Consider the following 19,312-nt stretch of genomic DNA (forward strand, 5'->3'; position numbering starts at 1 on the left):
GGGCGGCGGAGTCTGGGTCTTGAAAGTTGGGGCCAAGAAGTACAGACAGGCGAGGGGAGGAAGGAGCGACTGGGAGCTTGTCATGAATGCAAACAAAGGTAACCGACTACAAGGAAAGAGTGAATGAAAATCAAAATCAGACGTGGTCGCAGTCCTCGGTTCTCGTGCACGTTCGTTACGGAATCAAAAGGGCGGGCAGTCGGCGAGCTCTGTTGAGAAAACCTGCCCTACAAAGTAGGTCGCGATGTGATATGGATCGAAGGGATGTGGCCTGTCTTGTGGTCTTTACAACAGACTGGGTCCATTTCGAGATCAACCTCGAGCTTCAACACGCACTAAGGCCTGGCAGTTGCGGCAAACGCCCGCCCGCCCCACAAATTGTCGAAAATATGCTGCTTGTGTGGTTCGGGGCAAGGGTCCAGTGAGGCTGAAGCTTTTGCGAAAAAGGAACCATGTGGCTGATTGTTATCGGCAAGATAACGCTTGACCACCCTTTTTTCATAGTTATTCTGCCGGCGCAACCCCTCCGCTTCTTCAGCGCGCAACCACGGTCACATATTACGACAGCATCTCTTATTGTACTTGTCTTGACTCCGGCTTACCGAAAGCGAACAACCTCGACTGGTTAGATCTTTGTTCAAGGTATCCAACTGTTTAGCCAGGTCAATCTGACAAAATGGGTGTCGCGAAAAAGACAAGAAAGTTTGGCGCAGTAAGTCTCGCAGAACACCAACATCTCGACAACTTTGCCCTCTATCTCCGTCCTCTAACATTGTTTCCAACCCGAATTCTAGGTAAAACGAATGATTGGCAAGCGCGATGAGCGCCTAAAAAAGCCCAAAGTCCCCGAGGGCGGCAGCGGCAAAGCCAAGGCCGGCCCAAGCACCACATCCGCACCTGGCGCCGGCGAGCCCGTCCGGCAAGTAACAGCCGCGCCCAAGGGTCTCTTCTTCAGCCATAACGAGAACATCGTGCCGCCATACAATGTGCTCGTGGACACATCCTTCATCACTCACACCGTCGGCGCCAAGATAGAGCTGCTCGAGGGCCTCATGGACTCGATGTACGCCACCTGCCGCCCCATCATCACCGATTGTGTCATGGCTGAGCTCGAGAAGCTGGGGCCAAAGTACCGCATAGCGCTCAGGATTGCCCGCGACGAGAGGTGGGAGAGGCTCAAGTGTGATCACAAGGTTTACGCCGACGACTGCCTGGTCGACAGGGCCGTCAAGAACCGCATCTACATAGTGGCCACCAACGATAGGGATCTCAAGAGGAGGATACGCAAGATTCCAGGTGTGCCTATAGTCACTTGCGGCAGGAAGAAATACTTGGTCGAGGGCCTGCCTGGTGCACCGACGAAATGAGCAAGATCGGTGGTCGACAAGTCTTGAAGTGGTCGTGGAAGCAGAGGGGGCAAACCGTCGCGCCCGATATGTGGGATATTTTGTGGGTTCCAGGCAGATCTACTGTGCCGTGCCTTGCGATCGAGCGTTATGGGTGTATAATGCTTGACCTTGCACTGCTTTATCATGGCAGTGGAAACAAAAACAGGTTGCGGACTTGGAGTAAAAGATTTGGGGTACGTAAGCACACAATGGCGACGATGTCCTGCTTGTCGCAGTCTAGCCAGGATGGCATGAAGCTACAGTTAAAAGCTGTGTGGCTGAGCAGGGCCCGGAAAACTGGATAGGCTTCCTATTCTCGGTCCGTCGCGCCCCTGTACGATAACCCAAGATACCCATCTATAATTCTGATGACCTTATGCTATTTATTCCAACAAGTGGTTAATCTAATGCGTGTATTTGGGCAGCACAATATATACAAGACCAATACTCAAATGATAACCCCAATGTCATGATATATGCTACGTCTCTGACTTGGTTATGCTCTTGTTTCATGGTTCGTTTCCCCATCCTCATCGACTGCCCCCAACACCAAAAAAAAAAAAAAATATTGTCGCAAACGTATTTACAATCCTCAAAACATGTTTGTACCTGCTGGGAGTTTTTGAATCCGCGTGCGTACACAACCCTTCCCTTTGTTGTGTTTGTTTAACCATGACCGTTGTCTGCCGTGCTGGTTTCCGCTTTTTGCTTTCTTTTCGTCATTTGCCATAAAAAATAATCCATGCTATTGTGCAACAGGACAGAGCAGGAAAAAAAAATAAGAAATAAAGAACATCCCATGCCATGGCTCCCATCAAAAAGAAACATATGCTCGTCCATCCTCTCTTTTTTTTTCCCCTTTCATGCCAACCACTTCTCCTCGAGCCTCTTAGGCCCACGCATCACCAAACCCTCGTCGTCATCGTCGTATTCTTCATCCTCGTTCTCGCTCGCGCCGTCCTCCTCCTCTTCTGGCGGCTGCGTCACCTCCCTGCCGGCGCCGTCGTCGTACCTGTGGTTTTGGTGGTGGTGGTGGTGGTGGTTGTTGTTGTGGTTTCCCCCCTTGTCGCCCACCATCATCCACCTCAGACCGTTGGCCTGCTCCTCGATGATGAACTCCTCTCGCGCGTACTCTTCCAGCGTCCGGGGTCCTCCCCACAGCTCCAGCGCCACGTCCGGGCACTGGGCCTCGAGCTCCCAGTCGCCAAAGTAAGGGGGCTGCCGCGACGCGTCGTCCCCGCCGACCGAGTACAGCCTCTGCACCATGTCGAGCTGCGTCCGGTAGCCCTCGGGTATCTTGACCTTGACCTCTATCGGGCCGCGGACGTAGCGGACGGGCCGGCCGACCCCCGACGAGAACTTGCGGCACGCCTCGAGCGGCGTGAGCATCTCAAAAGCGATTGGAACCCTCCTGCCTCCGCCCCACCGTTTGGGCCCCTCCTTGAAGATGCTTAGGATCGCAGTGCCAAAGTCGTGCTCGCAGTCGACCCAGGGGAGCTTGGCGTCCGGGTGGAACGGCGCCTGCCACAGGAAAGAGCCGTCTTCCTGCAGCTCCATGCAGAAGAGCGGGTAGGGAAGCGAGGTAAAGTTGTTGTTGTAGATGCCCGCGTAGACAAAAGTGGACTGGAGGCCCGGGAGCGACCGCACGTACTCTTCAACCTGGTGCTTGGACCTGTAGAGCGGCAGGCTGGGCCAGCTCGGGTCGTAGGCCGCGTGGTCCGGCATGGACGAGTAGATGAAGTGGGAGATTCCGGCAGCGAGGGCCTCGTCGGCCAGCGCCTTGCCGATGGCGACCTCGTCGCCGTAAAAGGTGGTGTTGATAAAGGCCAGCTGGCAGCCGCTGAATAGTTCCCTGATCAGCTCCTCGTTGACGCCGATGCCGGACAGCGGGCCCTCTGCCGAAACGTCGGCGCGAGAGGCTGAGGGCTGGCGCGTGTACAGCTCGCCCACGAGGACCGTGACATTTGGATTCGAACAGACCTCGGTGGCGATGACGCCCTCCGTGTTCCGCAGCTGGGCGCGCACCTTGAAGCCGACGGCAGTGCAGTACCGGATGAGCGACGCGGTTTGGCGGCCGCTCGCGTTGATGACGGCGATGGTCTGGTCCGGGGTCGCCATCTGTCTCTTTGCCGGGCGGCTGAAGGTCAGAGAATTGTTTCGGGACTGGCTCAGGGGGCTGCCTTCTGAAGAATACGACGAGAGCTTGTGTTTGTGCCGCCGCAGCTGCTGCTCTACTTCTTGGTCGCAGTGGTGGTGATGAGGATAGTACTGATGTTGGTGGACGTTGAAGTGATTGTTGTTGTTGTGGTGGTGGTGATTGTAATGGTTTTTGTTATTTATCGCAATGGCGACGCCTCCTTTGGAATTTGGCGATGCCGTCGACGATGCTGATACGCCAATGGGCCTTGGCTTGGTTGTAACTGGTATCGGGACCGCTGGCCTGATGGCGAGGTCAACCTGAATTTCGCCCACCATGTGGACTATCTTGGTGGATGCCGAATTGGGAAAATCCAATTTTTCGATCCTTTGGGCTCAGGGATGGGATGCCCAGGCCGTTTTGGTAACCGGCTCCCTTTTAACCGTTGTGTCCCTCCAAAAACCCCAATCCCCCCAGGCCTTCTCTTTTTTTCACCCTTCCCCAAATTCTGCTCCGGTGACGGCTCCTCCCTCCAGCCTCTGAGCAGCCGGCTCACAAAAGCGCCTTTGGCCCTATCAAAACTGCACGGACTAACACGGCCCTGGTCCAAGTGATTGGTGGCACAGGCAACCAGCCACACAGAATCCTCAAGGTCGAGATGCCGTGTTTCGTCCCTGTTCGTGAGTATGTCGTGGGTAGTTTGTGTACCCCTTAGTGTTCTGTATCGAGATGGTTTGCTCTCCAATTAAATGGAAGGTCCTCCGAATTTAGGAGAGTTCCGATCCGAACAGCCAAGAAAGGAGAATGATCGACCAGACAAGATATGATATCTGTCTCTCTCTCTCTCTCGCTCAGTGCTGAATGCTTGCTTGACTATGCCTTTCACGTGTTTCTAGAGACAAGACAATAGCAACCGAGCAAGTGACATATGTTGGATGTGAACAAGTTGTTGTAACAACCGGAATGAGAGAATTGGGATAGAATATGGCGAGCTCAAGTCCAAAGAAATCTGGTTGGTCGGGGTGTGAAAGGGAGATACCCGTAGATAGGTTGAGATAAGTTGTGGCGGCGCGTGTAATTGGAGTAGCGCAGGGTAGCCAAGGAGCCCTGCTTTTTGGTGGTGGTACTTTGCTAGTGTCAATGCGAATTTGCTGGTCTGGGTCCGTTTGGGCAGGTAGGCAGGCAGGTAGGCACTGATCAATCTCAAATCCCGAATCTTGAAATTGGTTCCACCCCTTGGCAACGAAAAANAAAAAAAAAAAAAATTCAAATACTGCAAAAATGAAAACAATAAAACAATAAACAAATAAAATAAAAACCTTGGTCAGCAAGCCTTCACCGGTGGCGCCTGCGAACCTTAACGGGTCACGATAACCCGGCGCCGTCAGCTTCTTTATCAGCGGTGATGGTGAGTGGAGCTTGCTGGGCACGGTTTGAGATTGCGGGGCATCAGGGCGTCGGGTGACGAGCAAAAAAGTACAGCAAGCTCTGCGCCTAGACTGGAATCTGTATCAAGGAGGGGCCGTCCTCGTGGAGATGGAATTGAGAAGGTGGAAAAATTTACGTGGTTGTGGGAATGGGGTCCAATTGTGTGTCTGCGAGGCAGTGTGCGTTGTACGAACACCATGGCAACAAACGGTTGGTGTGCGTGTGTAAGTAAGTAATGCCAAAAAGTCAAGTCAAGTCAGGGTAAGATGGTCGGGTAGAAACATGACGGCGGAATAAGGGACCATGACCCTTTGATGACCAGGCCTGTGCTGGAGGGTGGTACAAACACCCCATGGACGATCAATCAGTAAAGATAGCGCCGCCGGGTGTGTAGTGTGTAAGCCACCTGGTTTACTAGCAGGTGCCTACCGTACAACTAGGTAACTACTTTCACTGCCTGTGGCACACAGTGACGAAAATTCCGGCTGCATTCGAAGCCGATGCCACCCATGACGAGCCAAAAGATAAGGTAAATAGGCCGGACCTTGGTACGAGTCCGGCGAGGTCATGCACGCTACGCTACACACGATGCCAAGGGGCTGATTCTGAAGAGGGAATAACCCAGATGGCCGGCAGCTGAGGATGGAAGCAACTGGGAATAAGATGGAGACTTTGGGGAACCTAAGTGGGATTTTTTTTTTCTCTTCCTTTTTTTTTTCTTGTAGCATTATACTGTACTACGCACGACTAAGTTGATTTGATCCACGGAGCCACATAGAAAAAATAGAATATACATACGTACATACCTCCAGTATACTACGTCAAGAACCCAGACAAAGCTCAGCTCCTGATAGATACGCAGAAAATAGCCAAGAGGATCAACTACGGGAAACCCAGATTTGACAATCGGATCACCTTGACCAACGCCGCGTGACCCTGTGCTCCTTTTTTCGGTTGCTTGGATTTTTATTTCCAAAGAAAGCCGCTATCGGGACCAATGAGACGAGGGGCGCTGGTTAAGTTTGGGGCTTTCGAATGGCAAATGGCTAATCATAATTGATTGCAGTAGCAAACAGTATTGTACGTTACTGCTGCTACCTTGGTTGGTTGCAAAGCCACAGAGTGCGGTTGCTTGGGCTAACCCAAAACGCGGGGAAGAGACCGTCAATATCACAGCCAGAATGTGATTGGCTCTCGGATAAGATCCCGTCGATACGTGAAAAGACGGTCCTGGTTTTTGATCCTGTGACACTTTTATTTTGGGACAGGAAGCAAAGCAAATAGCCAGAGGAATAAGGTAAATTTCATTAGCAAGAGTTCACAGTTACGGTAACACGACATGATTGCAACCCTGTGATGGAGACCCTCGACTACCATAGTATTTTTTTTCTCTCTCTGAGACTCAGCCTTTGACCTGCTTTTTTTTAAACCAGTCTCCAGCCAAGTCTCCACAACCCAATAGCCGAGATCGGCCGATAGGTTAGGTAATAAAGGCGGAGAAAACTCTACGGTCGTCTCCAAAATGGATCTGATCTGTCAGAAAACAATCCATCTTTTCCGGGGTGCCTTGGCTAACCGAATGGGTGGAGGCTGAGGAGAACAAGATAGAAGATGTACGATGCAAGATGTGTGGTGTTGAGGTGCGCTGAACAAAACGAGACGTCGCATTCGACGCCCTGTTGACGATCACCAAGATGTGGCTAGCGCACAAGGCACTTCAAGGGTTAGCCAAGCTTTCTATGATTTCCAGTTCATTGCCAAGCGATTGTCAACAGGCCACTTTTACTCTGTGGCTGCTGCTGCCAGAAAAAGAAATTCAAAGCAGCGACGTAGTAGACAGGTACATCGCATCAGGTACACTTTTTTTTTTTCTTGTAGCTAAGCAAGGCAAGGTATCCACCTGCTCTAATTTTGTGTGAGCGAGTGATGATGAAAGCAAGCAAAGCAAAAAGTCATGAATCCTGCTCCTGCCAAGAGTCCTCGGATTAATGCCGAATTCGAACGGGGTGCTGGCGTCAACGGAAAAAGGCGAGACACAGGGTAGAAAAGCGGCCCTTATCGTCCAATTGGGTTGCGCGCGCATGTTGTGGACGTTTCCATTTTCTTCCGTGACGAGGTTGCAAAGCCATGTCGACAGGCAGAAATTTTTTCACCTAGCAATAATTACAGGACAGCGCTCCCAGGCAGCCCCCCAACAAGGTCGAGTTGAAAATTTTCCAAAATTACGTACAAATCAGCTAAGAGGAATCATCAACGGACCACTTCGGACGACAAACCCTTTTCTAGCAAGAATTTGGGCAACAAATTTTGGAGTAATGCGCCTCTTATCTTTTTGATTCTATCGCACTCTGTACCTTGCTCTTTCGTCATGGATCAAACAAAAAAAAAAAAGTCGACGCATCGGGGAAAGTACGGGATACAACCATCAATAACTAACTGCCCGCCTGCACTGCCTGCACTGCCTGCACTGCCTGCACTGCCTGCACTGCCTGCACTGCCTGCACTGCCTGCACTGCCTGCCTGCACTGCTTGCACTGCACTGGCACAGGGATCTACAGGCCTAACCAAATCCTTCCCAAACCAGGTAAGGTACTTGGCCAAGGTACCGTACCTAGCTTGCTCCATCTGACGCCGATATGATCACTTCGAGTCAAAGCTTTTCTTGGTTTCTTGGTGATTTGCTCAGGTACCGTACCACGACCGACACTTGGCCCCATCTCTTCCCGTGCTCCCGGTAGCCTTACCGGACGGGGTACATCAGCTGTGAATGTCGCATCTCCGCGGACCACCAAAAATATTTGCAAGTTCTATCGAGCAATCATTACCCCAGCGTTTCCTCATTGGCTCCGTCTGCAACAACTCCATCCTTTCCTCACCACAACTACCGATCCCACATTTCCTTCACCGAAAAAAAAAATTCTTGCCACGCCGGGAGCCATTCGTCAGATGCGTGGAAGCTCGTTAAATTCTTCTCCTTTCGCCTATTCATATTGTGTGAACGATCCTCAACCATTGACCATCGAACGTGAGACCCCCCTGATCGCAATGCCAAGGCCCACGTGGATATTGTATGGCTAGACGGTTGGATACCTGGGCCGCCTGCAGCGCAAAGGAGTCACAGAGAAAGAGGGTCAATGTCAAGGTCGGCCCTGCACAAATCAGGTGTCAAAATTGGCGGCCGGCCGCAAGAGTTAGCCCGACCCCCGATTCCAGCTCCAACGTTACCCACTTGGGATTCGAACGTCCCGTGACTTGGCCTCCCGTCGGCTGGTTGGGAGTGGCCCTCGGTATCCAAACACGAACGACTCCCCCGGTGGCCATGTTTGCCCAGCAAAGCTAGTTGACTGCTATCAAAGACATCACCGGTCTAGGCTGGCCTTTTACCCCTGAAAAGGGAGACAAAAGCTACGGAAACGGGCTATGAGCCCGAACCCCTCCCGTGTCTCTCACCTTACCCCGGAAAAAGTCATGCAGGGAGCCCCTCGGGATTCGGTCATGCGGCTCACCATCGAGGGGCAAAGAGAAGAGGGGGGAAATCCTATCGTCACCGCTTGTCCCATTTCTCTTTGTCACGGGGGGCAATATTTGCTTGCCACGTCTATCGGCCTTGGCTTGCTGCGGCGGCTCCGTTTGAGCTTGTAAAGCACTAATCGCGTAGTGGCGTGTTCAATAAGCCATGTTTTGAAGAGTCCACCTCGAGCTCATCGTCGCGTTCGAAATACCCTCGTGGAAGTTCCTGGCCTGCAAGTCAAGCATGTCATTTGTCTGTGAAGGCTTGTCGATTGTGGGTTATGACCTGATGTAGATGTGAGCGAGCGAATGGGGCACTCTTCTAGACTGGTCATGATGATCATGCCCAAAGAACAGGACATGCAGCCTGCCCAACATCCCGAACCGCTAGCCTCAAGCTCGCCACCTACCCTGCATTAAGAGAGGGGATAGGACATGCATTGGATGGCCCGAGACTCTTGAGTATCGATATCCGAGTGGATTTTCTGATCTGTACAATGTTATGCTTTACGTGCTGTTTTACGGGGTATCATTGCGTTGCGCCGGGTTGCATCGGATCGAACCATGTGGCCAAGGGTCAACGAACATTTGATCCCCTGTTATGACTTTAAAGTTTGAGACATATGGGGGACATGGGACCGACTACGACCAGTCTAAGTTCAGGAAGAGCGATAAGACTCGAATTGAAATGCATCTCGGGGGTTTGGGCCAGTAGGTCACCTCAGGGACCCGCTTCATGACTGGCCACCAGATGGCGCTCTGGAGGCTCAGTGCTGATCGAATTAGCGGAAAGGCACGTGCATTGGCCGACAACTTGTCTTGCTGTCGATGGTGACAGGAACGAGGCGCTTTTAGGAGCCGCTTCCGCATCTTCAAGCCAAGCGGTTTGGCGCAGACTGTACGTTGGCTTCTACCCGGCGACTGATACACTCAGTTGCCAACGTGAGCAACGTATGGCTGCTGTGATAAATTACAGCTCGGTGAAAGGCCCCAATAGGCAACCCTTGTGACGTGCGAGGCAACTTCTGGGAGCGAGTCCATATAGCCTATGCTTCCGAGGCGACTATGCTGCTTACCACCGTCTGCCCATCTATATTGCAGTAATTCCTACACTCTCTCAACTTGGGTGCATTTGTGCTTTAAAGTCGCATCTACGGTTTTAAGGTTTGTGCTTGGTCAGATCAAACGAGAAATGGAGTGAAGCTATACATTCTTACTTGCAGATAAAAGTAATGCAATTTCTCGGGTCCTGGCAGGATTGGCCGTCCATGGCCTGGAGTACGCTCACTCAAGTCTCATTTTACGCGCTGGAGTGGCACAGCATCGGTGTGGGCGGACTGCGAAAACGGACATGGTGTGTATGGGTGATTATTGATACCTAAACCGAGGCTCCGGAGACCTGGTATCTTGTTTGAACACGCTCACCTTGTTAGGATTGAGGCTGGGGTCGAGCTCCAAAGCAGACGTCCATGGGCATGGCCTTGTGCAGCCCGGCCCTCTGTGGTTCTCTGTACATGTGTGCCCGCCATGGGGAAGAGTCGTGAAAGGCGGCTGTTATGGAAGAAATCCGGGGATGTTCTCCTAATTTAGCACCTCCAAACTTTTAAAGATCCAAGGATCGCTCTGAACATCAATACTGAGCTATACACACAACGTCCTCCAACCACTCACGACAGCCTTCATGCCGCGCCCGACTGCGCAACGCCCATGGCCGGCTACTACGACACTAAACTTGTATAGCATGGGCAGACCAAACATCTCAACCAGTACCGATGTTGGACAATTCGCACAGCCTCAGGCTACAGAGCCCCTGCTGGCCCTCGCACACCCGCAGAGCCGAGACCGTCAACGTGACTCTCTGCCAGGGGCCTGCATGACTGAGGCTTTTATTCATCCGGTATCTTGTGGCTAGCCGGCTACACGAGCGCATGCACCAAAATAACCGGGGCCGCCCGACGGCTTCACGTTCCAGTTCGAGCCGTCGACCGGGCGAGACGGCCGTCGGCTGTCCAACGTCAATGTCGGCTCGGCTTTGCAGGCATGCGTGCGCACGGCGAGGTCAACCGCGTACGGCATCGTGACCTGACGTGGGTCAGAGGCCTCTGGGACGAGAGGAGCGCCGCGGACGGCCGTTGCATAACACCGCACATCATCCTGGCACCCCTAATACGGATGAACCGGAGGCCGAGCGACCTTGCCGCTGAGAAGGAAGAAGGATGAACAAACAAAGACACCAGACCATCTGGGTTATCCTTACCAGCAGTATCTAGACTGTAATAGCATACATGGGATGGGACCGGGAATTCAGAATAGCGGAACTTACAAATCCGTCGCGGCAAACATCCGATGACAACAGCACGAGACGTACAGAGTAGCTACTGTTGGTATCGGATGGCGCTGCTTGTTAATGACTAGATGTAGTGCCGGGTTGGAATTTCATCTATCATATATGCGAGTTCATTCCAACTTGCCCGTTCAACCGTGGATTCGTATGTAAATTCACATCCGATCTATATATCAGGCTACATGACGCACGATAAAAAGACTACTAACCTCGCCTAGCCCTCCAAATGCATCATGCTAACTTGTCGTCGTACATGCGTTTAAGGGGACCAAAAATACACGCATCTGCCACAAGAAGATGACGCCTGCATCAAGTCAGTAGCTGGCTGATAGACTGGGCTAGAGGCGGAAAGAGACCACTGAAAGGCATTCTGTTACAATTTCCTCAGGCTTGTCAGATTCACTTCCGAACCATTTGTTGGCTGTCATGGTAGGTGGTCGATAACACCACAGCTTTTCAAAAGATCACCACGACGATCTGAAGCGGCTTCATTTAGATCCCAACAAGGTGCGTCGGCCCAGCACAACGAAAGCTAGTGAGCGTCTGTCAGTAATTTCACCTTTTTTAAACAGTCACGACAATGCCACAAATCACAGATTCTGAACAGAAATCATGGGCCCACTCCGTCAATTATTAGCAAATACATATCCCGAGGCGACAACCTTTCAAGTCTACCTCTTGTTTCGCAGTCCCAAAAGATAAAAGAAAATCCCCCAAAAAAAACCCCCCCCAACGACCTTCCCCAAATCGAAAGACAAAAACACCGCACTAGGCCGTGCTGGCAGTAAACTGCAGAGCAGTGCTGGGCTGGCCAGCACGCTTGGTGTCGGCAGCAATGTTGTTGGCGAGCTTCTTCTGCTCCTCGGCCAGCTTGGTGGCGACGTCCTCGCCCTGGGCCTGCTGGGCCTCGAGCTTGAGGATGGTGGCGGTCAGCTTGAGGACCTTGTTCTTGGTCTTGCCGGCCTCGAGAGCGTCCTTTGCGGAGCCCGAGGCGGCGGCGATGGCCGGGTTGAAGGCCTGGGTCTCGGCCTGGTTGGCGATCTTGTTGACGCGATCCAGGAACGTCAGGTCCGCCCTCTCGACCTGGGTCTTGTCGGCGGGCAGGCCGGCCAGCGCGGCGAGGGCCTCGGCCTTGGCGTTGCCGGCCTTGCCGCCAGAGATGGAGAGCTGGTTGTACGTCTTGTCGGTAAAGACGGCGCGAGGCAGGATGGGTGCCGCGGAGGCGACGGCCAGGAGGGCGGTGGTGGCGAAGATGGAGAACTGCATTTTTGTTTTTTGTTGGATGAACTTGGGATGTTTCCTTTCTTTGGTATTGTCGGACCAGTCCGGTGTAATTTTATTAGACAACCAATTTGTCAAAGTGAATCCAAGACAGCACAGCTGCAGAAAGAATGAAAAAGTTGGTCGGCAAGGGAATGTAGTGCTGAGACAGAAGTGAGATGCAGTACCCAGAGAAAGATCGATGGACCAAAACCGACGGCTTCATCGACAACTTTTAAATAAGCAGCCGTCGCCGACAAAGGTGTGGTAACGCTGCCACTGCAACTTCGGCACCGGCACCCCGGACGCGCGCGCTAAGCTGTTCATGGCCCCGTTCTTGTATGAACTTTTCCTTGGCAACCGTTGAGGTTTCAGACGAATTCACCATGGACAAGCGAATGTGGGACTGGACCAGGTGTTGACAGGGTGGGATTGGATAAAAAAAGAAGGCAGCTTGATGCACACAGCATTAATGGTGATCATTAAGTTCATCTATGAGTCTATGAGAACTCTTATTTTGAAAACCCTTTTTTGGGAAATATGATGCTCGAAACATAGCTTGAGTCTTTGACGGTTCTTTGTCCTAATCAGTTCGTTGAAACAATATTGGGTTTTCTCTCTCTCTTTTTTTTTTTTTTTTTTTTTTTGATTGACAGAAAATTCGTGATGAGCACATGTAGAAATACAATCTAGCCTAGAGTCTTGACTAGCACGAGCAGTAGACTCTGGTCAAGTACTGCACACACACAAAACTCGGTTCAAAAATCAACACCCCTAGCTTGTTCTTGACAACCCACCCACGACGACAGTGCAGTGCAGTGCAGTGCCTCATTTGCTCTCCGTCAACTTGTGTTCCAGTACCATGTGAAATGCGCAAATTGCCTCTCTGGTTTCATACAATCTGACGATCCCCCGACTCGCTTCAATCACTTAGGGGCCTCCAAGGTCCCCACAGTCCCAGGGGTGTGCGACGGCAACGACAACCGAGAACCCTTGGCGATATGAGACCTGTCGCTTGTTTACCTGACGCCTGTAGAGTCAGGGTCGTATGCCGGGCAAAATCTTATCCAGATGTTGGGATTTGCATTTGCGAATGCCATTATTTTGGCGAAAACTTTTTTCTCTCTTTCTCTCTCTCTCTCTCTCTCTTTCGCTCCTTTCCACATCCAGTCAGTCAGGCCAAGATGAACTATATACAGCCCACGACATGAGACTTGGTAGCCAATCTCAAACAACTTTCCCCCGAAGCTACTCAGCATTGACACGAACCATCCCAGCTCTGCTAGTTAAAAACCTCAATCATAAAGTGATACTCAATCTTGCTGCCATCGTGCCTACCCCTCGCAGTCAACGCCCTGCAGCGATCGGCAAGGATCTCGCCGACAACCGGCGTGCCGCAGAAAAACACACCGACCTTGATCTTGTCGTCAGCCACGCTCGCAGCATCATCGTCGTCCCCATACCCGCCATCACGCCTCCCCGAAGCCCTGGCGACCAGGCCCGCTTTGTACTTCCTCATGTCGTCGTAGTGCCTGTCCAGAATTCGCACGAAATCCGGCCGGCCAAACTGCGTCGGGTTGATCAGCCCGGTGATGGGGCTGGCCGGGTGCTCCGGGGTGCGGTGCTGCTCGAGCAGCCACCGGTAGACGTGCGTGCTGATGGACTTGCGCTTCTGCGTCACGTGTGTCTGCATCCGGATGTCGAGGTGGTACTCGCCCGGCGCGTCGTGCCGGTGGTGCCACGCCTGCGACCGGGACACCTTGTTGAGCAGCTCCGAGATCCAGAGCAGGTGGTTGCGGTCCCGCACCATCCAGTGGAAGTCGACGCGGCGGTAGTCGCTGGCAAAGGACGAAAAGGAGCTTGACGGTCGCGAGATGGATGACGACGACGACGACGACGACGACGAAGACGAGTCCGTGTCTGTGCTTCCTTGCAGCATCGTGTTGGGCCGGTCGCCGTTGGTGGGCGCTTCGATGTCTGCGTCCGTGCCCTGCGGCATCGACTCGGCTTCCTTGCTGGTTCCGATTCGTCCACTGGAAGCGTCCGCCAACGTGCTGCCGCCCGCGTCGTCCTCCCCCTTTTCTGCCCGCTCTTGTAGTTTATGCGTAGGCCCGCCGTGCAGCCTGTCCTCCTTTGCCTGCAGGTCTGCCAGGATTCCAGAAAACGGCGTGAGGCCGATGCCCGCACCCACCAAGATGGTGTGGTTGAAGCTGTAAAAGCGCTGCGCGGGGGCGCCGAACGGACCGTTGATGCCAATCTTGATGTCGACCTCGTGACCCTGAGGGACGTCCTTGGCCAGGGCCCTCAGCTTGCCGGTCCAGTCGCCGTCCGTCTTGATGTGCATGCGCATCTCCTTGCCCACGCAGACGGATATGGTAAAAGGGTGCCACTGCCACAGGCTGATGGTCGGGACCTGCAGGTACGCCCACTGGCCGGCCTGGTACTTCCAGATGCGCTCGCTCGGGATCGTGGCGCGGACCTCGACCGTCTCGTCGTCGAGGACCTTGAGCGCGGCCGGGATGCGGTGGAACCCCGTGCCGACGCGCACGAGCCGCTCCGTCAGGACGAGGATCGTCGGGATGGCGAGCCAGTACCCAAACATTGCGTACTGGAGAAGCTGCGCCGTTCCGTGCGCCGCCAGGAGCCCGATGATGGGGAACATGAGCAGGTGCGCGAGCTGAAAGACTTCGTAGTTCCACCGTCGCACCTGCGGCATGCTCAGCAGCGCGAGCGTGTAGAACAGCCCCAGCGCCACGAGGCCGGTGATGCCAGGCAGCGACGACACGTATGCGCGGTAGGGGCGAGGCACCTGGTCCTCCCCCAAAAGAACCCCGACGGCGTCCTGCCTCTCGGGCCGGCTGCCCCAGTTGAAGGTGCCGCTCAGATGGCCCAGGGCGTGCAGGCTGGCCAGGACCAGCGCCACGATGGAGATCTTGATGTGGAACTCCTGGGAGAGGTCCCAGTTGATGAAGCGGCTCAGGTGGTAGCTCCGGCGCAAAAAGGTCGAAAAGTACCGGGACATGCTCAAGATCAGAAAGAAGAAGGTCGGATACAGAGCACCGGCGCACAGCTTGGCCAGCGCGACGCCCCAGCCAAAAGCAGCCTGGTACTGTGCTCCCGAGGCGTATTTATGACACTGCCAGATGCCCAAGCCGAGCTGTAGGCCGACGACGATGCCCAGGAAAGCAATCTCGGGCCCGTGGACCGCCCAGTACGCCCGCAGACGCCTGAAGATGGACATCTCGCCGAGGTACTTGTCCTGGTCATCCTTCTTGTCTCCCTCCTGCTTCATGGACGGAATCCGCCAGCTCTTGACCACGCGGGAAAAGTCTGCGCGTGGGATGCGGTCCTTGTCGGACCCGATGACGGAGCGCAGGAACACGTGCCGGTCGCGGTCCTGCTTGCTGTCGTGGTGAAGATGGTGCGGCTGGGCCGTCGGGGCGAGCTCGTCGTACACCTCATCCAGCTTGCGCTCCACTTCCGAGTAATCGATACAGCCGTCACCATTGTGGTCCAGCTCGTCGAGAAAGGTCTCGATCTCGTCGTCGCGCAGGTACACGACGTCCGGGTCATCGGCAGCCCTGGCGCTATCGACCTGGTAGCTGTTTGCAAACGGATGGACATTGGCCTGTTCGGAGCCACTGGCGTGTGTGTTTTTCTCTGCGTGCTGATCAGCCGGTGTTTCGGCCTCTGTGCTTTCATTTCCGTCATGAGAAGAGTTGGGTTTGCCCTCGTCCTTGTCGTTGGTCGTAGGCTCCATGTTGCCATGTTCGTCGTAGGGAGAGGCGGCAGCAGTTCTGCCCTTCTCAATATTTGCCTTCACATTTTCACCATCGGTAGTTGTGGTCTTGGCCATTGCGTGGGCAGGCTAGAGAATAGACTCAGGCAGAGAGTCTCAAGACGACGGTCTTTTCTGAACAAAGTTACTGCTGGGCAGGGTTGGTTGCAAGACAACAAGTAGTCTGCTCCGCTTTGAAATAGTGATGAGAAAAGGGAACATGATAGACGCAGGAACGGCACGGGCCGGCGAGGTAGTTGATCTCAGCGACAAGTGAGTGCATGGTTCTGACGTGACTCTGCCAATCCCCAAGATTCTAGGATGGCGGTCTCAGTTTATTTGCCAAGACGAAGAGACCCAACAATGTTTGCGAATTGAGGCGGAACCTGGCATGCCGGCACACTTGGCGCCCAGATGCCGAGTGGCATTTGACGTCATTAGTGGTGACATTTTGTTATCGCTCCAGTAACATCAATCGGCGGTAAAGATAGTTGGATCTGTTCTGGTCTTGTTCGGCTGTGGTGTTGTCATTCATAACTTGTCGCGAGTTGAGTTTGGCTATTGCTAGTCTTGAGCTTCAATCAAGAGCGAAAATATTCAAGACTATATTATATAAACTCACACCGCACAGCCAATCAATGACACGAGCAAATAGATTTAGAGACAAAACTGGATTTTTATTTGCTCTGCCTGAATTCGTCCATCTTTCGTTACCAATACGGCGACGGCGTAGTCAAAGGTCCGCTGCCATTCATGATTTTGGTGACACTCGATGTCCAAGTATGACAGCAGATTGACAAGACACGATTGGGCGACTATATCTATATACTATAATTAAAATATTCGCAATTGTCTTGAAATTAAAACTCGCCGTGCATTCACCTGAAATCGACAGGGCGGCGCACACAAAAAGCAGGGCGGAACTTTATAATCCTAATCCTTCACTGCTACAGGTATTACCTCTGCTGTACAGCAAGGATTCAAGACCCAATCAAGCGAGCACATGGGGCTGGGCGGGCACACACGTGCTTGGGCCAACCTGAGAAATCGAGAAATTGCCATTCAGCTTCCCCTCCACTCAGCTGCCCAATCCCCCGAATCCCAGCACCGCGGTATCGATGTTCGTTATCGGCTACTCCATCATGGAACCAACGTCGCTAACCTTTTGAGAGCTTCTGCGATTCTCATTGGTCGTCGCTTTCAATCGTTCCTACGGACCTGCTTCTTTGGGAGACCATCCCCGCCACTCAGCTCATTTGGGTGGACCCTGCATGATCTTGGACGGCAGACTGACAGAGCAAAAAAAAAAAATACACGACGTAGCAAACTTCAAAAAGAGCTGCTGTCCGCCCGTCGAGATGCCACGTTCGCAATTGCCTTTCCTCTGGGGTAGCCAGCGTCTCAAAAGATCATCGAGAACCGATTGATCTGCTACGTGCTCCGTCGTCAAGCATTGGATTGCTTGATTGCTCGTCACCACCGTGATTACCCACTCAAGACCAGCCAGACCCCACGCAATGTCCCGCCTTCTTCAGGTCGCGCTTTGCGCCTTGCCCTTCGTGGGCTCGGTCGTCTCGGCTGAAGACGTGCTCCACAGTCGCCGCCTTAGCAAGCGCTTCATCGACGACGAGGGTCATTACAACATCTCGTTCTACCACATCAACGATGTTCATGCCCACCTGGACCAGTTCTCGTCTTCTGGCACCGACTGCACCAACCCCACCCGCGGCTGCTATGGAGGTTATGCCCGCGTCAAGCACGTCGTTGACCAGACCCGGCCCGATCACCCCGACAGTCTCTTCCTCAATGCCGGCGACGAGTTCCAGGGTACGCTGTTCTACTCGTACTACGGAGGGGAGAAGATTGCCGAGACTCTCAACCAGCTGGGCTTCGATGGCATGACTCTCGGAAACCACGAGTTCGACGGAGGCGACGACAAGCTCGGCGCTTTCCTCGAGAACCTGACCTTCCCCATCATCTCGGCCAACATCAAGAGCTCCCACCCTGCGCTGAACAAGACCATCAAGCCCTTCCACATCTACGAGCAGTACGACCTGGCCGTCATTGGTGTCACCACCGAGACCACCCCGGGAATTTCGCGCCCTAGCAACCTGACCACCTTTAGCGACTCGGTCAAGGCTGTCCAGGACACCATCGACCACATCCGCGCCACCACCGACATCAAGCGCATTGCCGCCCTCACCCACATTGGCTATGAGGAGGACAAGCGTCTGGCAGAACAGACCTCGGGCCTCCACCTGATCATGGGCGGTCACAGCCACACGCTGGTGGGAGACATGCCGGGCGCCGAGGGCCCTTACCCTACCATCGCCACCAACCGCGACGGCGAGGAGGTCTTTGTCGTCACCGCCTACCGCTGGGGTGAGTACCTGGGCTACATTGACGTCACGTACGACTCGGAGGGCAAGATCCTTGCCTACCATGGCGCTCCCATCCACCTTGACAACAAGACGGAGCAAGATCCCGGGCTGCAGGCTCAGGTCGACGCCTGGAGGGCTCCGTTTGCCGAGTTTGCCGGTGAAGTTGTTGGCTTCACCAACGTCGAGCTCGACCAGACCGCATGCCGTAGCAGCGAGTGTCTCTTGGGCGATCTCATGGCCGATGCCATGGTTGCCTACCGCAAGGCAGTCACCCCAAACATCGACTTTGCCTTGATCAACGGTGGTGGTGTCCGCGCCACCATTCCGGCCGGCAACATCACCCGCGGCGGCGTGCTTACCTCGTTCCCCTTTGGCAACACCATTGTCGACATGACCATCACCGCCTCAGACCTGTGGCTCGTCCTCGAGGGCCTCGTTTCGGGCGTCAACCAGTTCAACCAAAAGGCCGTTACATCCTTCCCACAGGTGTCCAAGGACATAAACATTGTCTACGACCCCAACGGCCCCGTCGGCAGCCGCCTGCGCAAGGTCACCATCAACGGCGAGCCGTTGACCAAGGGCGACACCTCGGGCAAGGTGTACACACTTGTCACTCTGGACTTCCTGGCCGGTGGTGGCGACAACTTTTTTGTTGCCAGCTCGGGCTTTGCGACCCTGGATGCCCAGGATGTGGTGCTTCTGGAGTACCTGCGCAACAACAACCCCATCGACATCAAGCTTGATGGCAGGATACGCACTGGATCCTGTGCGGCCAAGAGGCGGACGAAGCGCGCCGCTGCCTTGTAGTTGCGCATATCTCTCTGTACACCTCAAGCCATGTTGTAGGATAGCCCATCTTTTACAATATACAGAAATCAGCTAAGCTGTACTAGACCACGGGTCAAGGTTTCGTCTGATGGACCAAAAGTGAACCAGAAACAGGATTCTTATATCGGCTGCAACTTTGGATGCGTAGCCATGTCAGGCGTGATTATCGGAACTGAATGCTTGTTTTCTCGGCTCATCTACTATGATGTTAGGGGTAAGAATCAACACCTTTTGTACAGTTGTGGGCAGCGCGCTGGG

General features: G+C 53.7%; 8 protein-coding genes across 8 annotated transcripts; 4 read left to right on the forward strand and 4 right to left on the reverse strand.

Annotated features, from left to right (window-relative positions):
• Positions 1–676: 676 nt before the first annotated feature.
• PpBr36_02121 (uncharacterized protein) lies at positions 677–1,367 on the forward strand (the record flags this gene model as incomplete). Its single annotated transcript, XM_029889304.1, has 2 exons — positions 677–712; positions 795–1,367. 2 exons carry the CDS (start codon positions 677–679, stop codon positions 1,365–1,367), a joined length of 609 nt encoding a protein of 202 aa, XP_029751241.1.
• An 882-nt stretch (positions 1,368–2,249) lies between these two features.
• On the reverse strand, positions 2,250–3,863 carry PpBr36_02122 (uncharacterized protein; the record flags this gene model as incomplete). Its single annotated transcript, XM_029889305.1, has 1 exon — positions 2,250–3,863. One exon carries the CDS (start codon positions 3,861–3,863, stop codon positions 2,250–2,252), a length of 1,614 nt encoding a protein of 537 aa, XP_029751240.1.
• A 2,260-nt stretch (positions 3,864–6,123) lies between these two features.
• Positions 6,124–6,330, reverse strand: PpBr36_02123 (uncharacterized protein; the record flags this gene model as incomplete). Its single annotated transcript, XM_029889306.1, has 2 exons — positions 6,124–6,207; positions 6,304–6,330. The coding sequence occupies 2 exons, from the start codon at positions 6,328–6,330 to the stop codon at positions 6,124–6,126; spliced, it is 111 nt and encodes a 36-aa protein (XP_029751239.1).
• A 991-nt stretch (positions 6,331–7,321) lies between these two features.
• PpBr36_02124 (uncharacterized protein) lies at positions 7,322–8,031 on the forward strand (the record flags this gene model as incomplete). The annotated part of the gene is made up of 3 exons (XM_029889307.1): positions 7,322–7,389; positions 7,482–7,537; positions 7,640–8,031. The coding sequence occupies 3 exons, from the start codon at positions 7,322–7,324 to the stop codon at positions 8,029–8,031; spliced, it is 516 nt and encodes a 171-aa protein (XP_029751246.1).
• Positions 8,032–10,204: 2,173 nt separating this feature from the next.
• Positions 10,205–10,683, forward strand: PpBr36_02125 (uncharacterized protein; the record flags this gene model as incomplete). The annotated part of the gene is made up of 2 exons (XM_029889308.1): positions 10,205–10,313; positions 10,376–10,683. 2 exons carry the CDS (start codon positions 10,205–10,207, stop codon positions 10,681–10,683), a joined length of 417 nt encoding a protein of 138 aa, XP_029751245.1.
• Positions 10,684–11,575: 892 nt separating this feature from the next.
• PpBr36_02126 (uncharacterized protein) lies at positions 11,576–12,073 on the reverse strand (the record flags this gene model as incomplete). The annotated part of the gene is made up of 1 exon (XM_029889309.1): positions 11,576–12,073. The coding sequence occupies one exon, from the start codon at positions 12,071–12,073 to the stop codon at positions 11,576–11,578; it is 498 nt and encodes a 165-aa protein (XP_029751244.1).
• Positions 12,074–13,349: 1,276 nt separating this feature from the next.
• PpBr36_02127 (uncharacterized protein) lies at positions 13,350–15,923 on the reverse strand (the record flags this gene model as incomplete). The annotated part of the gene is made up of 1 exon (XM_029889310.1): positions 13,350–15,923. The coding sequence occupies one exon, from the start codon at positions 15,921–15,923 to the stop codon at positions 13,350–13,352; it is 2,574 nt and encodes an 857-aa protein (XP_029751243.1).
• A 1,439-nt stretch (positions 15,924–17,362) lies between these two features.
• PpBr36_02128 (uncharacterized protein) lies at positions 17,363–19,033 on the forward strand (the record flags this gene model as incomplete). The annotated part of the gene is made up of 1 exon (XM_029889311.1): positions 17,363–19,033. The coding sequence occupies one exon, from the start codon at positions 17,363–17,365 to the stop codon at positions 19,031–19,033; it is 1,671 nt and encodes a 556-aa protein (XP_029751238.1).
• Positions 19,034–19,312: the final 279 nt, after the last annotated feature.

The sequence above is a fragment of the Pyricularia pennisetigena genome, chromosome 2, assembly GCF_004337985.1.
Source record: "Pyricularia pennisetigena strain Br36 chromosome 2, whole genome shotgun sequence".
Taxonomy (NCBI): domain Eukaryota; kingdom Fungi; phylum Ascomycota; class Sordariomycetes; order Magnaporthales; family Pyriculariaceae; genus Pyricularia; species Pyricularia pennisetigena.